The sequence below is a fragment of the Nycticebus coucang genome, chromosome 24 (assembly GCF_027406575.1).
Source record: "Nycticebus coucang isolate mNycCou1 chromosome 24, mNycCou1.pri, whole genome shotgun sequence".
NCBI classification, from domain to species: domain Eukaryota; kingdom Metazoa; phylum Chordata; class Mammalia; order Primates; family Lorisidae; genus Nycticebus; species Nycticebus coucang.
In genome coordinates, this window is record NC_069803.1 from 25988222 (window position 1) to 26004574 (window position 16353).

Genomic DNA, 16353 nt, shown 5'->3' on the forward strand with positions numbered 1-16353 from the left:
TTAGGTTAAAAATTAAGGGGTCGCGATAGTCTTTTCTTCATGTTGACTATTCCTAAAACACAAAAATTGGTACATGCCTTTTACCAAAATAATTTTACCTGGATACTGGAAAATAAAATCGTGGTATGAATTTGGATGGGTGAAGATGGTGTGTTTCTCGTGGTGATGATATAGGCAAAGTTAGGTATATTGCAGAATATACTGTCCTGGTGCACTGAAGTTGGAAGTCCTGGGTGAGTCTGGTTCTGCTAAATTAGTACACATGACTCTGTGTACTTTTGCACCTTCAACTTCAATATTAAGTCATTCTCTTAAGAAAGTTTTTAGAATTACACTCTTCTATCCAGAGATGTTTTTCCTATTCTTTATTCGCCTGTTGTTTTAGGTAGTTTGTGAATGGATGTTTCAGGAAATGCTCTGTTCAAGTCCGAATATTGTACACCTTGCCCTTTTTTGTTGTTTTGTTTTGTTTTTAGTGTTTGAAGAACCTGAAGATCCCAGTAACAGGTCATTTTTTTCCGAAATCATCTCCTCTATTTCTGATGTAAAATTCAGCCATAGTGGTCGATATATGATGACTAGAGACTATTTGTCAGTCAAAATTTGGGACTTAAATATGGAAAACAGGCCTGTGGAAACATACCAGGTATTTGCAGTTTTTTCTTTCAATGAGCTACCCCCTGTTTACTTTCAGGTGTTCGTAGAGAAGGATTTCGTGCTGGGCGTTAGTCCTGATGTGGTGATTGTGCACCATTCACCATTAGGCCTTTCCTTCTGAGATCCATGAGTATGTTGCTTTTCCTTATGTTAAATGTATACATATGTACATAAGTTGTGTCTTCTCTTTAGTTTTCCAGTTAAAGTGTGATTTTGCTACTCATTTGGTTTAGTATTGACACCCCAGCCACCCCTGTGCTATGTACATTGAAAGTGAGGAAGAAGAACACTCTTCATTAAGGTCTGGTCAAGAAGAGGATTGAGGAGAATGGCCAGTCCTAGGCATATGTGCAGGAGTAGTTGAACTAGGGCTTACATTTGGCATTCTGAGTCAGGTGGACTGGTATCTGCCTTTTGGCTAATAACAGTTGTCTCAAGTTACAGGGGAAGGGCTGGAAAGCCCAGCAGATGGCTCTAGGAGGTGCCTGTCCACTGCAGGGTATCAGTTCTGGAATCTCTTGTCAGCCAACCACTGCCATTGATGCATATGTCTCACCTCAGAAACAGGGACGAGAATAAAGAAGTCCTCAGCCCAGAGCAAGATGGGGACCGACACCCCCCCCCCCCCCCCCAGACTGCAGCGTGGAAACACTTAGCTCCGCTTTAGGGATATGGAACTTATAAATCCTACCTTCTCTATGTTATATATGCTCAATAAAATTAGAATGATGTTTCTCAAACTTAGAAATCCCCTGTGACAAACATAGAAACCAGTCAAGATTCTTTTTAATAATATTTGAAATTTCAAAATATAGCATTGAGACAAAAGCCAAAGAGATGAAATAACTGCTTTGTTTTCAAAGTATGGTAGATAATAAACAACCCAGGTTTGAACGGCAATTGCAGATTTGTCTCAACCAAATGCAAATAGGAAATACATCTGAGGGATGCAAAGTCACGCGTGATGGAGGGCCAGCTTCCCATGTGTACAGGTTCCACAGCCAACTGCGGACTTGAGGATGGGCAGTTTTGGGTATACGAGGGATTCTGGAACCAACACCCATGAGACAATTATACATTAGTGTCATATTCTGGTTACGCTAATCATCTCATTCCCATTGAGAAGAATTGATTTGAACCTTAGCTTCATACTCACACTGGTGATAAATCTTTTATTGTACTATGTGCGTTCTAAAAGGTTGCTGAATTATGATGATCTACCTAATTGTATCTGATTTGCCATTTTCCTGCCTACACTGAATAGGGTTAGTGACCTAGGGTAGGATCGTCATGTGTAAATGTAGCTTGTGTAGATTCAGCTGTTTTTATTGAATTTGTACAAGTGTCTTGCTGAGTTTTGTGTGATTATTCTCAATCTTACTAATATTTTGCAGTACATACTGACTTTTGATCCCACATGAGTCGCAGTTACTCTGTATTACAGATTGTCACTTAATGTCACATGCACCTGGCCTAAGTCCACAATCCTTACAACAGTGAGAGGGAGTTGAGTCGTGTCGTGTAGAATAGAGAATGCTGAGCGCTTACGGGACACCTACTCACTTCTGTGATTTATCTTTAAGAGGAGAGAGTAAGATAGACATATCTTTTTTTCCTTTAATCACAACAGATACTTTAGAGCTTTTCTTTGTAATTGGACAGTATTAAATGTTGAAATGTTTCATGTACTTTTTAAAAAATAACATTATTTATCCTTTTGTGAAATGTTAGTAAATAAAGAATCAAAAAAAAGAGGTACATTTCATTAGCTTTTGACATTGTGTAATATCAAGTGTTACTACAGATTTTTAATGATGCATACCTAAAGTACTCAACGTAATTTATCACCAAACCAGGGCATGGTCATGCACAACATTGCATTTAATTGAAAACATAGACATCAGTTAAATTTATGCCCCCAAAAATGGTACTTAAAAAGGAAGTTAAGTACAGTTAACTCATTATCAGGAGTCAATGGCCTGAAAGCCAAGTTAGGGATATTCAAATATTGCTATAATGTTCTTTTATTAGTCTCTTATCTGTACCATTTTCAAATATTTTCTGGCCTAAATGTTTGTCAGGCTTATGAAGGTATGTGTGCCATGCCCTGAGGGGAGTTTATTTGTTGTGCAATAGGAAAGCGTGCCTTCCTGACAAGGGCTTATGTAGTGCAAAAAAAGTAAAATGTCTTTATTCTTTGAGAAGATTGAGATTTAATAATTTTTTTAAATGTCCCTAGGTATCTATATATGTTCACCCTTTTATTAAAGCTATGGACTCGTTTCCTAAATTTCAATGGGTAGATCTTGAGGCAGACCAAGTATTATGTGCGGCGTATTTGTGTTTTTTCCCACAGGTGCATGAATACCTCAGAAGTAAACTTTGTTCACTGTATGAAAATGACTGCATATTTGACAAGTTTGAATGTTGTTGGAATGGATCTGATAGGTAATTGATTTTAATTAAAACCTCTCATTCAAATGTGAATTTTAGTAGAGGATAGAAACTTAGCACTTTTATTACTCCTGGTATGGTTGCCACATTCAGCAAAAATAATGGCCAACTTTTCTAGATGGACTTAAATTATAAGTCCTAACTTCATTTTTCCCAAAGGATACCTTGAAATCAATTTAGTAATCTTAGGTACTATAGCATAGCAATACTTGAAGATGACTTTTAAGCACTATTGTATACTAGTACGTGTAAAAATACACAAAAAATTCTAGATATCTAAATTATTATTTAAATATCTTGAAAATTTTCCCTTTTATGAACCAGATAAGTGACATTTCTGACATGCCAACAGTTGAACTGGTAAAATTCAGTTTGGTTGTTTTTATTCGATTGTTTTTAACTTTTCTTTTGTTTTGTTTTTCTTTTTCGTTGTGGGTTTGCTTTTTTTTTTTTTTTTTTGAGGCAGTGTCTACACTCATCCAGTTAGAGTGCAGTGGCATCGTCATAGCTCACTGCAACTTATGGGCTGAAGCAACCGTGCCTCATCCTCCCAAGTAGCTGGGACTACGGGCACGCACCAAGATGTCCAGCTACATTTTCTATTTTTCAGTAGCAACAGAGAGGTCTTGTTCTTGCTCAGGCTGCTCTCAAACTGTGAGCTCAAGCCATCCTCCCACCTTGGCCTCCCAGAGTGAGCTACCAGGCTCGGCCTCTGCCATTAAACTATTTTTAGAAATATTTAGGCAGAAGTTATTTCATTTGGATTATTGTACATCATTCTCTCCAGTTACTACATTAATGCCTTATAGAATTAGTAATTCGTATATATTATTTTAACCATATTGTTATGAGCAGTTATGCTTTTTATGATCTCCAGTTTGGGCATAGCATGATTCCTTTTTTAGTATGATGCCATTATTTCCAAAGATAAATAAGTTTTACTTTCAGTTGTCAATATTAACTGAACTAGTGTATTCCAACAGAACTGAAAATAGGAAAATATAATTTTGGAATTATTTAAATTTGCATGTAAAATAGTTACTTTAACAGTAAGTTTTATCACAGGACTTGATAAAATTTGGGTGTCATAATGTTATATGATAATGGAACTTGGAACATTTTCTTTTGTCTAATTTTAAAGTTACTATCTGATTTTGACATGAGGGCCAGCTAGCCATAGTAAAACCTAGAGTCCCCTTCTTGGTAGGGATAAGCAAACATTACCTTTGGGTGCCACTACTAAACCTGAGACATCCAACACAGTCGGGTCTGGGGCACTGCAGCACCTCGAGTTCTTTCTCGTGTCGTTAAGCGTATGTTAGCAGTTTTATGTCCCATTATCAAAGAAGAGGTTGTTTCCCTTAATATTACAAAATTTTTTAAATAATTTCAGACTCAGAAAAATTGATAGAATAACACAAAGAACTCTTCATTTAGCCTTCCCCCTGATGCTGTTTGTGTATCATGGTCTCTGAACTATTTATTTACAGCTATATCCGGTCTGTGTAAGTACACACGCACACACTTTTTCTTGTGCATCAATTGGGAGTAAACTCTAAACATGATATCCATTACCCCTAATTTCATTAATTGATACTTCCCAAACAAAGACCGTGACACCCTCCAGTGTAATGACAGTGTAAGCGTCTGGAGCAGCAGTGTTGACTGGATTGCCGTCCGTCCACATGTCCGTTGCAGTTCATCAGTTATTGCAGTTGTTGTCCTTACGGCACAGAAAAACAGTCTGGTCCACTGTATATACTTCAAGATCATATGTTACATTTAGTTGTAATATCTTGTTAATTTCCTTTATTCTGGGAATGGTTCTTCATTCTTCTCTTACCTTTCATGACCTTGGCTTTTTTTTTTTTTTTGGTTGCAATTCAGCCGGGGCCGGGTTTGAACCCACCACCCTCGGTATATGGGGCCGGCGCCTTACCGACTGAGCCACAGGCGCCACCCCAACCTTGGCATTTTTTAAGGCTATGAATTTGTCACCCTTGTGAACTGATAACTTGTAAAAATATTTAATTTTGTTACCTAATATTTCTTTATGATTAATTTTTTTATAATTTATAAAATTCAGGTTATACATTTTGGGGCAGGAATTCCATAGAGATGTGGGCCTAATACCTTATAAAAATTACAAATGGCCTAGGTGTCTAATCCATTAAAACCTCACAGATTGCCAGGCGCAGTGGCTCATGCCTGTAATCCTAGCACTTTGGGAGGCTGAGGCGAGTGAATTGCCTGAGCTCAGGAATTTAAGAGCAGCAGGAGCAAGAGTGAAACCCCATTTCTAAAAACTAGCCAGGTGTGGTGGGTGCCTATAGCCCCAACTAGACTTGAGAGGCTGAGGTAAGAGGGTTGCTTAAGCCCAAGAGTTTGAGGTCACTGTAAGCTATGATACCATGGCACTCGTGAAACTCTGACTCAAAAATAAAAAGCCTCACAGATTTAGGTAACGTGGGGATGCCAATCTTAATTATATAAATCAATTTTAAACGTATATAGTTTTTTATTTTCAGGAACATGCATCAACTTATTTGATTAAAATTGTTGTCAAGTGTCCTTGGAGGGGATTGACACAACTAGCTAGAAGACAATCGTGTGTCTAGTAAATGAGCTGTGTATAGAAACATTACTCTGAACAATCCCCTGGTATCCTGTAATCTTATTACAACAGTAATTTTAACCATGTGGTTAGTGGTAGCACCAGGCCTTTTCCACATTATTCAGAGTTGCAGATTTATGCAGGTTTGTGTATGAGGATATACTTAGTAGTAAGTGGGGCAGTAAAGAATAGCAACGGTGTGTGATGAGAAAGTCTCTCAGGAAGGCTGTGGAATTTGTCACCCTTTTGAACTGATAACTTGTAAAAATATTTACTTAAAAATCTTTTATGGTTTAAATAAAAATGAATTTTTGTTTGTAAAATATGTTAATGATACTTTCTTAATATTCTTAGGAGCAGAGCTACTGGGAGGCTGAGGCAAGAGAACCACTTAAGCCCAAGAGTTTGAGGTTGCTGTGAGCTGTGACGCTACAGCACTCTACCGAGGGCAACATAAAGAGACTGTCTTCAAAAAATATATATATATTCTTAGGAGCAGGTTCATTATAAGCATTCATAAAAATGTGATTATTTGAACCAGACAATACCCTGAGAACAAATTAATTTATCATTTAGGCTCGGCGCCTGTGGCTCAAGCTGCTAAGGCGCCAGCCACATACACCTGAGCTGGCAGGTTCGAATCCAGCCCAGGGCCAGCCAAACAATGATGACTGCAACCACAAAATAGCCGGGCTTTGTGGTGGGCGCCTGTAGTCCCAGCTACTTGGGAGGCAGAGGCAGGAGACTCGCTTAAGCCCAGGAGTTGGAGGTTGCTGTGAGCTGTGATGTCACGGCACTCTACCCAGGGTGACAGCTTGAGGCTCTGTCTCAAAAAAGAAAAATTTATAATTTAAATAATAAAAATAAAACATTGGTTTCTTATGAACTGGTATTTCATGCAGATTGGTTTTATTCCACAGATGACTGGTCTTTTTTTTTTTTGTAGAGATAGAGTCTCACTATACTGCCCTCGGATAGAGTGCCATGATGTCACATGACTCACAGCAACCTCTAACTCTTGGGCTTACACGATTCTCTTGCCTCAGCCTCCCGAGCAGCCGGGACTACAGGCGCCCGCCACAACGCCTGGCTATTTTTGTTGCAGTTTGGCCGGGGCTGGGTTTGAACCTGCCACCCTCGGTGTATGGGGTCGGCGCCCTACTCACTGAGCCACAGGCGCAGCCCTGATGACTGGTATTTCAAGAGGTTGGCTGTTGGAATTGATCCCATGGCCTATAGTTGCAAAAATATTCAAGATAATTAAGTACTACTAAGAAGTTTTACTTAACGATGTTGTAAGCGTTTGTGGAAGTTTTGGTATCATGAAAAGGAGTAATTGACAGAAAACAAGCTAATTCTTAACTGTAATTATGGCTTTTTTTGTAGTGATTAGGTCGATAATTAGTAGCCCTGTCCCATAATTCAAATCTGCTTGAAGTAGCTGTTTCCTATGGAGTACAACACTAGGCTTCATCCCTTAGCCCTTTACTTTAAAAACAATCACTTGTTCTGCTCATTTGATTGTTTTTTTCTACTTTTCAGTGTTGTCATGACTGGATCTTACAATAACTTCTTCAGAATGTTTGACAGGAACACAAAGCGAGACATAACCCTAGAAGCATCTCGGGAAAACAATAAGCCTCGCACAGTTTTGAAGCCACGCAAAGTCTGTGCAAGCGGCAAGAGAAAGAAAGACGAAATAAGTGTTGACAGCCTAGACTTCAACAAGAAAATCCTTCACACAGCCTGGCACCCCAAGGAGAATATCATTGCTGTAGCTACTACAAACAATCTGTATATATTTCAAGACAAAGTGAATTAGGGTTGGCATTCCTAGCAGAAGAACCCACTTCCTGCTTAGTTGAGATAGTTGAATCTAGCATTCGTACCTATAAAAGAGAGAGGTCCATTGTGGCGCCCCTTTCCAGTGTTTGACAGTGTGCCATTCGACAACACATTTTTATAGCTACATGGAGAAAGCTCTGGTGGATTCATCACTGGTGTTCTCCATGTCTGCTAGCCATTTAGGTAAGGGTAGGGCACTTTTAATTTAAATGACTTCTTGCACCATCTTGCCTAATGGACTAGATTGGACTGTATCAACATTGATTTACTCCACTTTTATGCCTTCCATTGTGATGACGTCAAACACAGTGAAAGCCTTCAGTCATGCTATGGGATTGAATTGTGTATCCTCATTACTGTATCATTTGTGGGGTACACCCCTTCCCCCCCTTTTTAAATTAAATACAGCTCATCCTTACTGTGGCTTGTAGCATTCCTCCTCTCCTGGCCTCCTGGACTCTTCCCCTTCATCTCTCTTACCCTTGCCCCCTCCACCTGGTCTTGGTGGTGGTATATTAAAAAAAAAAGAATGAAAGCACACAAAATGAGTCAGTTTGGGGTCAGTGAATAAAGGGGGTATATGTTGCGAACAAATGTTTTAATAACAGTTGGCTGTAATCACTCCTTGCCATGTCTGGCACTGAAAATAAGGAAAAAAAAACTACAACTGAATAAAAGTGACAAAGAATAGAGAATCTGGTTTTCTTTTTATTTTTAACCTACCTCTTTAAACCAATATTTTGTGTCATACATACCCTTAGGTGCAGTGAAATGAAATGGGTTTCCATTGTTTTATTGGTATTTCTGTTAATTATTTTTAACAAGTGTTCTTTTTCATGGAGGAGAGGTATTGGTTCTTTGTGAACATGTTTTGAATTATATTGGTGGTATTAAGGATTTCACAGTCTATAAATACTACTAGAGGGTTTTGTTGTTTTTTTTTTTAACTGTAGTTGTGTGAGGGTTTTGGATACATTTATGTCTATACTTAACTCAATCTGTCCATGAAATTGTTGTACATGGGAACCAAATTTGTAGAATATAATTTTAAAAGATTTTTTACAGTGCTTAATTTCATTTTTGCCTTACTAAATACTAAGTCAAAGACTTACAAAATGTTTTTAACAGGTTAAAACCTTTTTTGATCATTCTATCATATGCTAAAGCAGAAAATTAACATCAGGTGATTTACATAGATAAAACCTACACTGCACTAAATGCCCTTTTTTTTATTTTACTGCTATCAAATTACAATGAAATGTACTTTGCCATAGATATTTTTCTTCTATTTTTGGTTTTCCAAAGCTATATTAAAGACAGACCTTAAAGGTACAGTGTTCAAAAAGTGCTTAATGGACTCCGATAGCTGCCTGAAATAAAAATTTAGTGGTATGACTGCATTTTCCCTGAATGGTGATACCTTATCCAAAGATGAAGAGTACTCCTATATTTAAGAGGTAGAATGTTCCTTTGCCAGTCTTGAAGAAGCTTTAATGGAGAAAAAATGGACTTTATTTTTAAGAGATGAATTGAGCAGGCATATATATTATTAGAGAATGGTAGTCTATTTTGGTTGAGCAGTAATGTAACAGCCTTGAATTGTAGAGGACTCTGAGTGCTGCTTGTGTGTCCACTACCCTATTGTTCTATTCTTCAATAATGAAAAATGATTAAACAAATTGGCCATGATTCCCTCTACACTATTACAATATAATGTCTTGTAAGTTAACATTTTTAGCACACAGAAATTTTATGTAATAAAATTACTGTATCTTTTGGACTTAACAAATCTGAATTTGTATTTAAACACATTGATTATATGTCTGATCATTCTTAATGGCACTTTTACTAATTTATTTGGGGATCTTGGGTACATTTGTAATTTGTGTTATTTATTCTTCACATTTGCCTTGCAAGTAGAATATTGCCCTGCCAGAAGGATCAAACAGGGACGTTCTTCCTTTGTTCTGATTGGGCACCTTTCCGGAAGACCTTTTGGGAGGTTGTTTCTTTGCAGCTTGGTTGTATGTCTTGAGATAACATCACCAAACAGTTTTTGGGAAATTCTTTTTTGATTCATCAGTAGCTGTGATGGTTCTCATCCATGACACTAAGGGTTAGTTTTATATATTTAAGAGAAACATAATTGCTAAAATTAAAATGCTTCTATCAAGGAATGCTATTATAAATTATTGTAACATTCTCAAATACTAATTTTTTAATTTCTTTGGTGTAGCAAACTATCAAGCCCAGCCACTCATTTTATATGGTCATGGTTAATCTTTTTATTAATAAAAGTTATACTTAGAATAAACTTAGTCTTGTCAAGTTACTTGTTATTTCTATTCTCTTGCCACTAATATACATGCACATATTTCATGCCTTCTTTTAGCTTTTTAAACAGTTTATGGTAGGAAAATGAGCTTCTGTTAGCCTCTTCATCTTCGTGGCTGGGCAGTAAGAGTGGTTATTTATAACTCTCTCTAAACATGTTTATAGAACAACTAACTACTGGATACTAAGCTCCTGTGAAGCCCTCAGAATAAAAATAACATCTATGCATGGATTTCCTTTGAAAATTAAGAGGATGTTTTAAGCCTTAAATATGAAAGTTAATCCCGTTAGATACGATCTTAAAACTAGAAATATGAGGACTGACTTTCTTTTAGTGTGTAACTATGAGATGTGCTTATCATTACAGAATTGTGCACACGTGAAAGCTAAGTGTGATATTTAAGCTATCACCTTCTCGGGGACTTGCTTCAGCGTCCTTTCCCTAACACACACAGGAAGTCTAAGGGAGACATTTACCCAAGCTGCCCCCTCCCTCCAAAACAAGGCGTCTGCTAGGTAGTCAAGAATCAAGTTTGTTACTGTTCTATTTGGGGGTAACACTTGTAGGTGTCTGTTCAGATGGTTGATGGTTTAAGCTGTGTGTTTTAACAGTGGTCACAAAGTTGTTTACCACACACTGTTCCTTACCCCCAAAGCCTTGGAGGATGACCCCACTTAGTTTTGTAATTACACATAACAGGTCAAAACATTTCAAACCGTTTTTAGTATTTGTGAAACTGCGCAGTCTTGAAGTGTCCTAAAGACACTGAGTTTGCCTCAGCATGTCAGTGCTTAAAGGTCTTAGACTGTGTCGCCTACCACCTCTGTGTGAGGCCTGAGCGAGCCCCTCCCTAGCACGGTTCTTATCAAAAAGAACCCACCTAGAAAGCTTAGCTTCTTTCAGAAGGAGGGATGTATGCTGGGTCAGTGGCTCACACCTGTAATCCCAGCACTCTGGGAGGCCAAGGCAGGTGGATTGCCCTCAGATCACAGGTTCGAGACCAGCCTGAGCCAAGAGCGAGACCCCTGTCTTTAAAAAATAGCTGGGTGTTGTGGGCACCTTTAGTCCCTGCTACTCGGGAGGCTGAGGCAAGAGACTCACTTGACCCCAAGAGTTTGAGGTTGTGAGCTGTGATGCCACGACACTACTGAAGGTGACAAAGTGAGACTGTCTCAAAAAAAAAAAAAAAATGGGGATGTGGTAAGATAATTAAAGGGGAAAAAGCTATTCTGTGTCCTTGTTCCTTGTTCTGTTCTAAAACTTGTTGCTATTCACATGCATGAAAGAGTTATTTGAGGACTTACCCACTAGGGGGCAGATGTTAAGTCCCTAGAGGCATTTATGAGGTATTTTCCAGAATGCATAAACTGGGGAGTTCGCCATCTGTAGCAGAGGAGTTTAATTATTATAAACCAAGCCAAGAAGCAAATAAAGGGGAAGTCCAAAGTATATAAATAAAGCCATGATTCAACATGATCCTAGAATAAGCATTCTAGGACCCAGTGATGGAGGGGAACTCAAACACCAACTTCCATGTCTAGCAGAGCCCGACTTGGCTGGGGAAGCAGCAAAAGTGAAGCTGAAAGAAGGTTCTGGGCCGTCCTTTCACTCAGCCTGCTCACCCCTCTGCAAAACCAGATTCTATGTGCCATATCGGTTTTCTCTTTTACAAGGAAACCAGGCATTTCATGATGCACATTTATACTGATTTAACTTTTTTAAAAAAAAATAGTGTTCTGGGGTGACGCCTGCAGCTCAAGGAGTAGGGCGCCGGTCCCATATGCCAGAGGTGGCGGGTTCAAACCCAGCCCTGGCCAAAAACCACACACACAAAAATAGTGTTCTGAATATATGTTCTTTGGAAAGTACTTTTAAAGAAATACCTTGCCAGCAATACCATGCAGAGAAAACTCCCATTCACATTTTTATGTATTTTCTCCTGAGCGTATAATTATTTTCATAGAAAATGGAATTGCGGGCAGCTTAATGTCCTATTTCCCCATTTAACATAGTGTTGCGCAGTTTCCCATATCAAATGTCTCAAGGGGCATAATTGATTTAGCCGGTCCCTGTTCTGTTTCTGACACAGGATGGTCTCAAACTCTTGGCCTCAAGCAATGCTCCTGCCTCAGCCTCCTGAGTAGCTGGGATTACAGGTGTCAGCCACCACACGTAGCAGAATAATGAACGTTCTTACCAATCTTGTGCAAAATTACTTAGATGCACTCCTGGAGAGAAAATTACTATGTATTAGGTGATAGACATGAACATGAAAATTTAACATTTGGTACGTATTGTCAAAATTTCCATGAAGTTCTATCATAAGTATACAGGATTGCCTGTATTTTCATACTCATTAACTGGACAAAACTCCCTGTTCTATGTTTGTGAATTTGAAAAAGTCAAAAATAGAAATCTAATTTGTTCATATATTTCTGTCAGTCATCTGTATACAAGACTTTTTTTTAAATCAGACATATGCTTTGTAAATATTTTCTCCCAAGCCGAGGTTTGGCTTTTCTTTCACTCTCAACAGTGTTTTGGGTTTTTTTTTATTTGTTTGTTTTTGTTTTTGGCTGGGGCTGGGTTTGAACCCACCACCTCTAGTATATGGGGCCAGCGCTCTACTCCTTTGAGCCACAGGCGCCGCCCTCAACAGTGCTTTTTGAAGAGTTCTTCGTTTTGAACTCTACTTTGTTTCTTTTTAAGGGTCATGTTTTTGGTGTAATATCTAAGATGTCTTTGCCTAATTGAAGATCACTAAGGTTATTTTCGGAAGTTTAATAGTTGGCATTTTTTTACATTTATTTCTATGGTCATTTGCATTTATACATAAATGTAAATTATGTGTTTCACATGTACCTTGAGATTCATTGTTTTCTATGCACCTTTGTTGACAATCAGTTGACCACGTATGTAAGTCCATTTCTAAGCTAGTCCATTAATGGTATGTCTGCTTTCACCAGGGACTACGTTGTCTTAACTCCTGCAGCTTCACGTAAGTCTTGAAATCAGGTAGTGTTAATAACCCAATTCTGTTTTTTCAAAATTGTTTTGCTACTTTAGTTCCTTCGCCTTTACATATGTACTTTAGAATCAGATTGTTGACTTAAAAAATAAAACAAAACACACCTGCTTAGACTTTGACGGTAATTGCATTGAATCCATAGATCAGGGAGAGTGGACATCTTAATAATACCCTGTGTTTGTCCTCCAGTCCATGGATACACATTGCTCCATTCACATAGGGCTTCACCACTATTTTAGTTTTTAGCATAACAATCTTGCACGTATAATTATATACTTCCTGTGGTGTTTATGTGGACTGTTGCAAATGAGACCTTTCAAATTTCCAGTTGTTCACTAATTACATACAGAAATACAATTGATTTTTCTATATTGACCTTGTATCCTGACACCTTGCCAAATTTGAGTACGTAGGTTTTTAAAAAGTCTATGGAGACAATTGCATCTTCGGGTTATTATTTATAATAATGTTTTATTTCTTTACAATCTTCCTTTTCAATTCCTTTTATTTCTTGTTTCTTGTCCTCCTGCGCTGGATAAACCCTCCAATACAAGGTTGAATAGAAGTGAGAGCAGACCCATCATTGCCTTCATCCCAATGTTAGGGGAAAGCATGTAGTCTTTTATTGTTCAGTATGTTCTAGAATTTTTGTGGATGCCTTATTAGGCTAAAGAACCATTGTTTTATTCCTTGTTTTCTCAGGTTCTTTTTTTTTCCCCCCACCTTTTTTGTTCATCGTTTGGGGTTCATTGAGGGTACAAAGAGTTAGATTGCACAGACTGCATTTGTTAGGTAAAGTCCCCCTCATAATTGTGTCCTGCCTCCAACAAGTGTGCCATACACCATGACCCCACCCCCAATGTCCCTCATTCCCCTGCCTCCAACTTGAATTGATTTGAGTTTTTCTCTTATGTGGGTATTAGATCGTCTACTGGCTTCACATTAGAATTGAGTACATTGGATTCTTGCTTCTCCATTCTTGTGATATTTTACTAAGAAGAATGTGTTCCAACTCAATCCAGGTTAATAAAAATGTAAAGTCTCCATCTTTTTAATTTTTTGAATAGTATTCTATAGTATACATATACCATCGTTTGTTAAATCCATTCCTGGGTTGGTGGGCATTTAGGTTGTTTCTACATTCCAAGGGTTCTTTTTTTTTTTTTGTAGAGACAGAGTCCCACTTTATGGCCCTCGGTAGAGTGCCGTGGCCTCACACAGCTCATAGCAACCTCCAACTCCTGGGCTTAAGCGATTCTCCTGCCTCAGCCTCCCAAGTAGCTGGGACTACAGGCACCCGCCACAACGCCCAGCTATTTTTTGGTTGCAGTTCGGCCAGGGCTGGGTTTGAACCCACCATCCTCGGTATATGGGGCTGGCGCCTTACTGACTGAGCCACAGGCGCCGCCCTCCAAGGGTTCTTAAGGGTGAATGGTGTTGGATTTTGTTGAGTGTTTTTTCTGCATCTCTTGAAATGATCATGTAGATTTTTTATAATGTTGATGTGATGGATTATATTGATTTTCAAATGTTCAACCAGCCTTGAATTCCTGGAGTAATGCTAAATTGTTTTTTGCTAGTATTTGCATCATGTTTGTGGGGAATAATTGATCTGTAGTTTCCTTACCTTTTAATGTCATCTTCTGGTTAGCGTAATGCTGATTCTATAGAATCAATTTTTCTGCTCTCCTCTGCTATTGAAGAAGGTGGAAAAAATTGTTATACATAGTGATTTCTTCCTTAAGTATTTGGTAGACTTTTCTAGTAACAAAACATTAAATATTGTTTTGTCAAGGGTCACATAGCTCTCAGTTACTCTACTGAGAGAACTGCAATATTTGCCCTTTGGGGGATTGAAATGTATTTTGCTTTTGTCTCTAAAGTGCTTAGCAAACTTAGCAGAACGAAGCAAACATTTTGAGTTTACCAAATGCCATTTTGCTTTCTTACAGTATCATTGAAAATACGAATTTCTTAGCCCAAATCTAGATCAAACTCTTGTTGCCCAATACTACTTAGTGTGGAATGTCTAAAAAGACTCAGTCATCAGGGAATGTGGCTGTAAGATGTGCAGGAGTGCCACATCAGGAACCTGCTAGTCTCAGAAAATGTAGACTTCTTTCCCTCCTCCTGTCTCCTCTCCCACTTAGTCTTTACTTCTCTCTGTCCACTGCAGCCTAGTGCTGACCTATCTTGCAAACAAGCTATTTGGTCATTGGATAAGAAAGTCAACAGTCCCTCTTCAACTTACTCAACTACATATACTTCCTTCCCCTTCCGTGACCATTCCAGTTAGCAACCCTTCTTAGGCTTTAAAATTAGGGGCAAACCAGGCAAAATTACATCTATTCATAATTGAGTACGGTATTCCAGAATTGATGCTCAAAAATTCATGTAACTAATAATAAAATTATCTTCCAGGGCGCATCATGGTTGCATAGCATTCTAATAAACATCTCGTGTAAAAACATCTCCATCACTGAGATGACAGGAGAGGATTACTTTGTTCATTCCATGACTACACCATGGGGCTATGCATTGTGCAATAACCCTTTCCGATCCTATGTTGGACCTTGTCCGAAATAATGATTTTCCTGTTCTGTTCTAATGTCAGAAGATGTCCAACATAACTTTTTTTGTTTGGTTGTGCTTTTGACAGTGTGATTCAGAAAATGGTTATGTATTTTCTCACATTCCCTATTATGGCAAGACACCGACAGAAAATCTTATTCGTCTCATTTTCCATTTATATCTCAAATAGTGACTCATCTGGCACAAGTTTTGCAAGCACATACAAGTGGTTCAGGCTATCACATCTACACTGACAGGTTCTACACAAGCCTCAACTTGCACCAGAATTGCATAAAATGGAAGTCCACATAACAGGAACAGTTACGGCTTCTAGGAAGGATTTTCCAAGTGATCTGGAAAAGATAATACTTCAAGAATATGAATTAGGTGCTTATCAATGTGATATGAAAATGATGTGCTTCTCATTCCGTGAGAATGAGAAGAGGTTAGTGACAATGCTGAGGACATTTTTTGGCCGTCAAACACACTTGACCACTGGTTATCAGAAGAAACAGCCTATTCAATTTGAAAAACTGACAGTTCCTGTAGTCCCAGCTACTTGGGAGGCTGAGGCAAGAGAATCGCTTAAGCCCAGGAGTTGGAGGTTGCTGTGAGCTGTGTGATGCCACGGCACTCTACCGAGGGCCATAAAGTGAGACTCTGTCTGTACAAAAAAAAAGAAAAGAAAAACTGACAGTTGAGAATACACAAAATTTATGGGAAGAGTGGACAGAGCTGATCCGTACTGTGGATGTTATGGATTAACAAGGAAGTCCTACAAATGGTGGAAAAAATTATTCTGGCTGATGGAAGTTGCAGTTGTGAACAGCTACATCCTTTACTTATTAG

At 38.4% G+C, this 16353-nt stretch overlaps 1 protein-coding gene across 5 annotated transcripts in view; it reads left to right on the forward strand.

Annotated features, from left to right (window-relative positions):
* The window catches only part of PPP2R2A (protein phosphatase 2 regulatory subunit Balpha), an 85870-nt gene extending 77877 nt beyond the window's left edge, over nt 1-7993 (forward strand). For all 5 annotated transcript variants that reach the window (XM_053578388.1, XM_053578389.1, XM_053578392.1 and 2 more), the window contains 3 exons: nt 477-646; nt 3014-3105; nt 7268-7993. In XM_053578388.1, the coding sequence (XP_053434363.1) occupies nt 477-646; nt 3014-3105; nt 7268-7547 (542 nt within the window). In that variant the 3' untranslated portion in view covers nt 7548-7993. The remainder of the gene's footprint in view (nt 1-476; nt 647-3013; nt 3106-7267) is intronic.
* Nucleotides 7994-16353: the final 8360 nt, after the last annotated feature.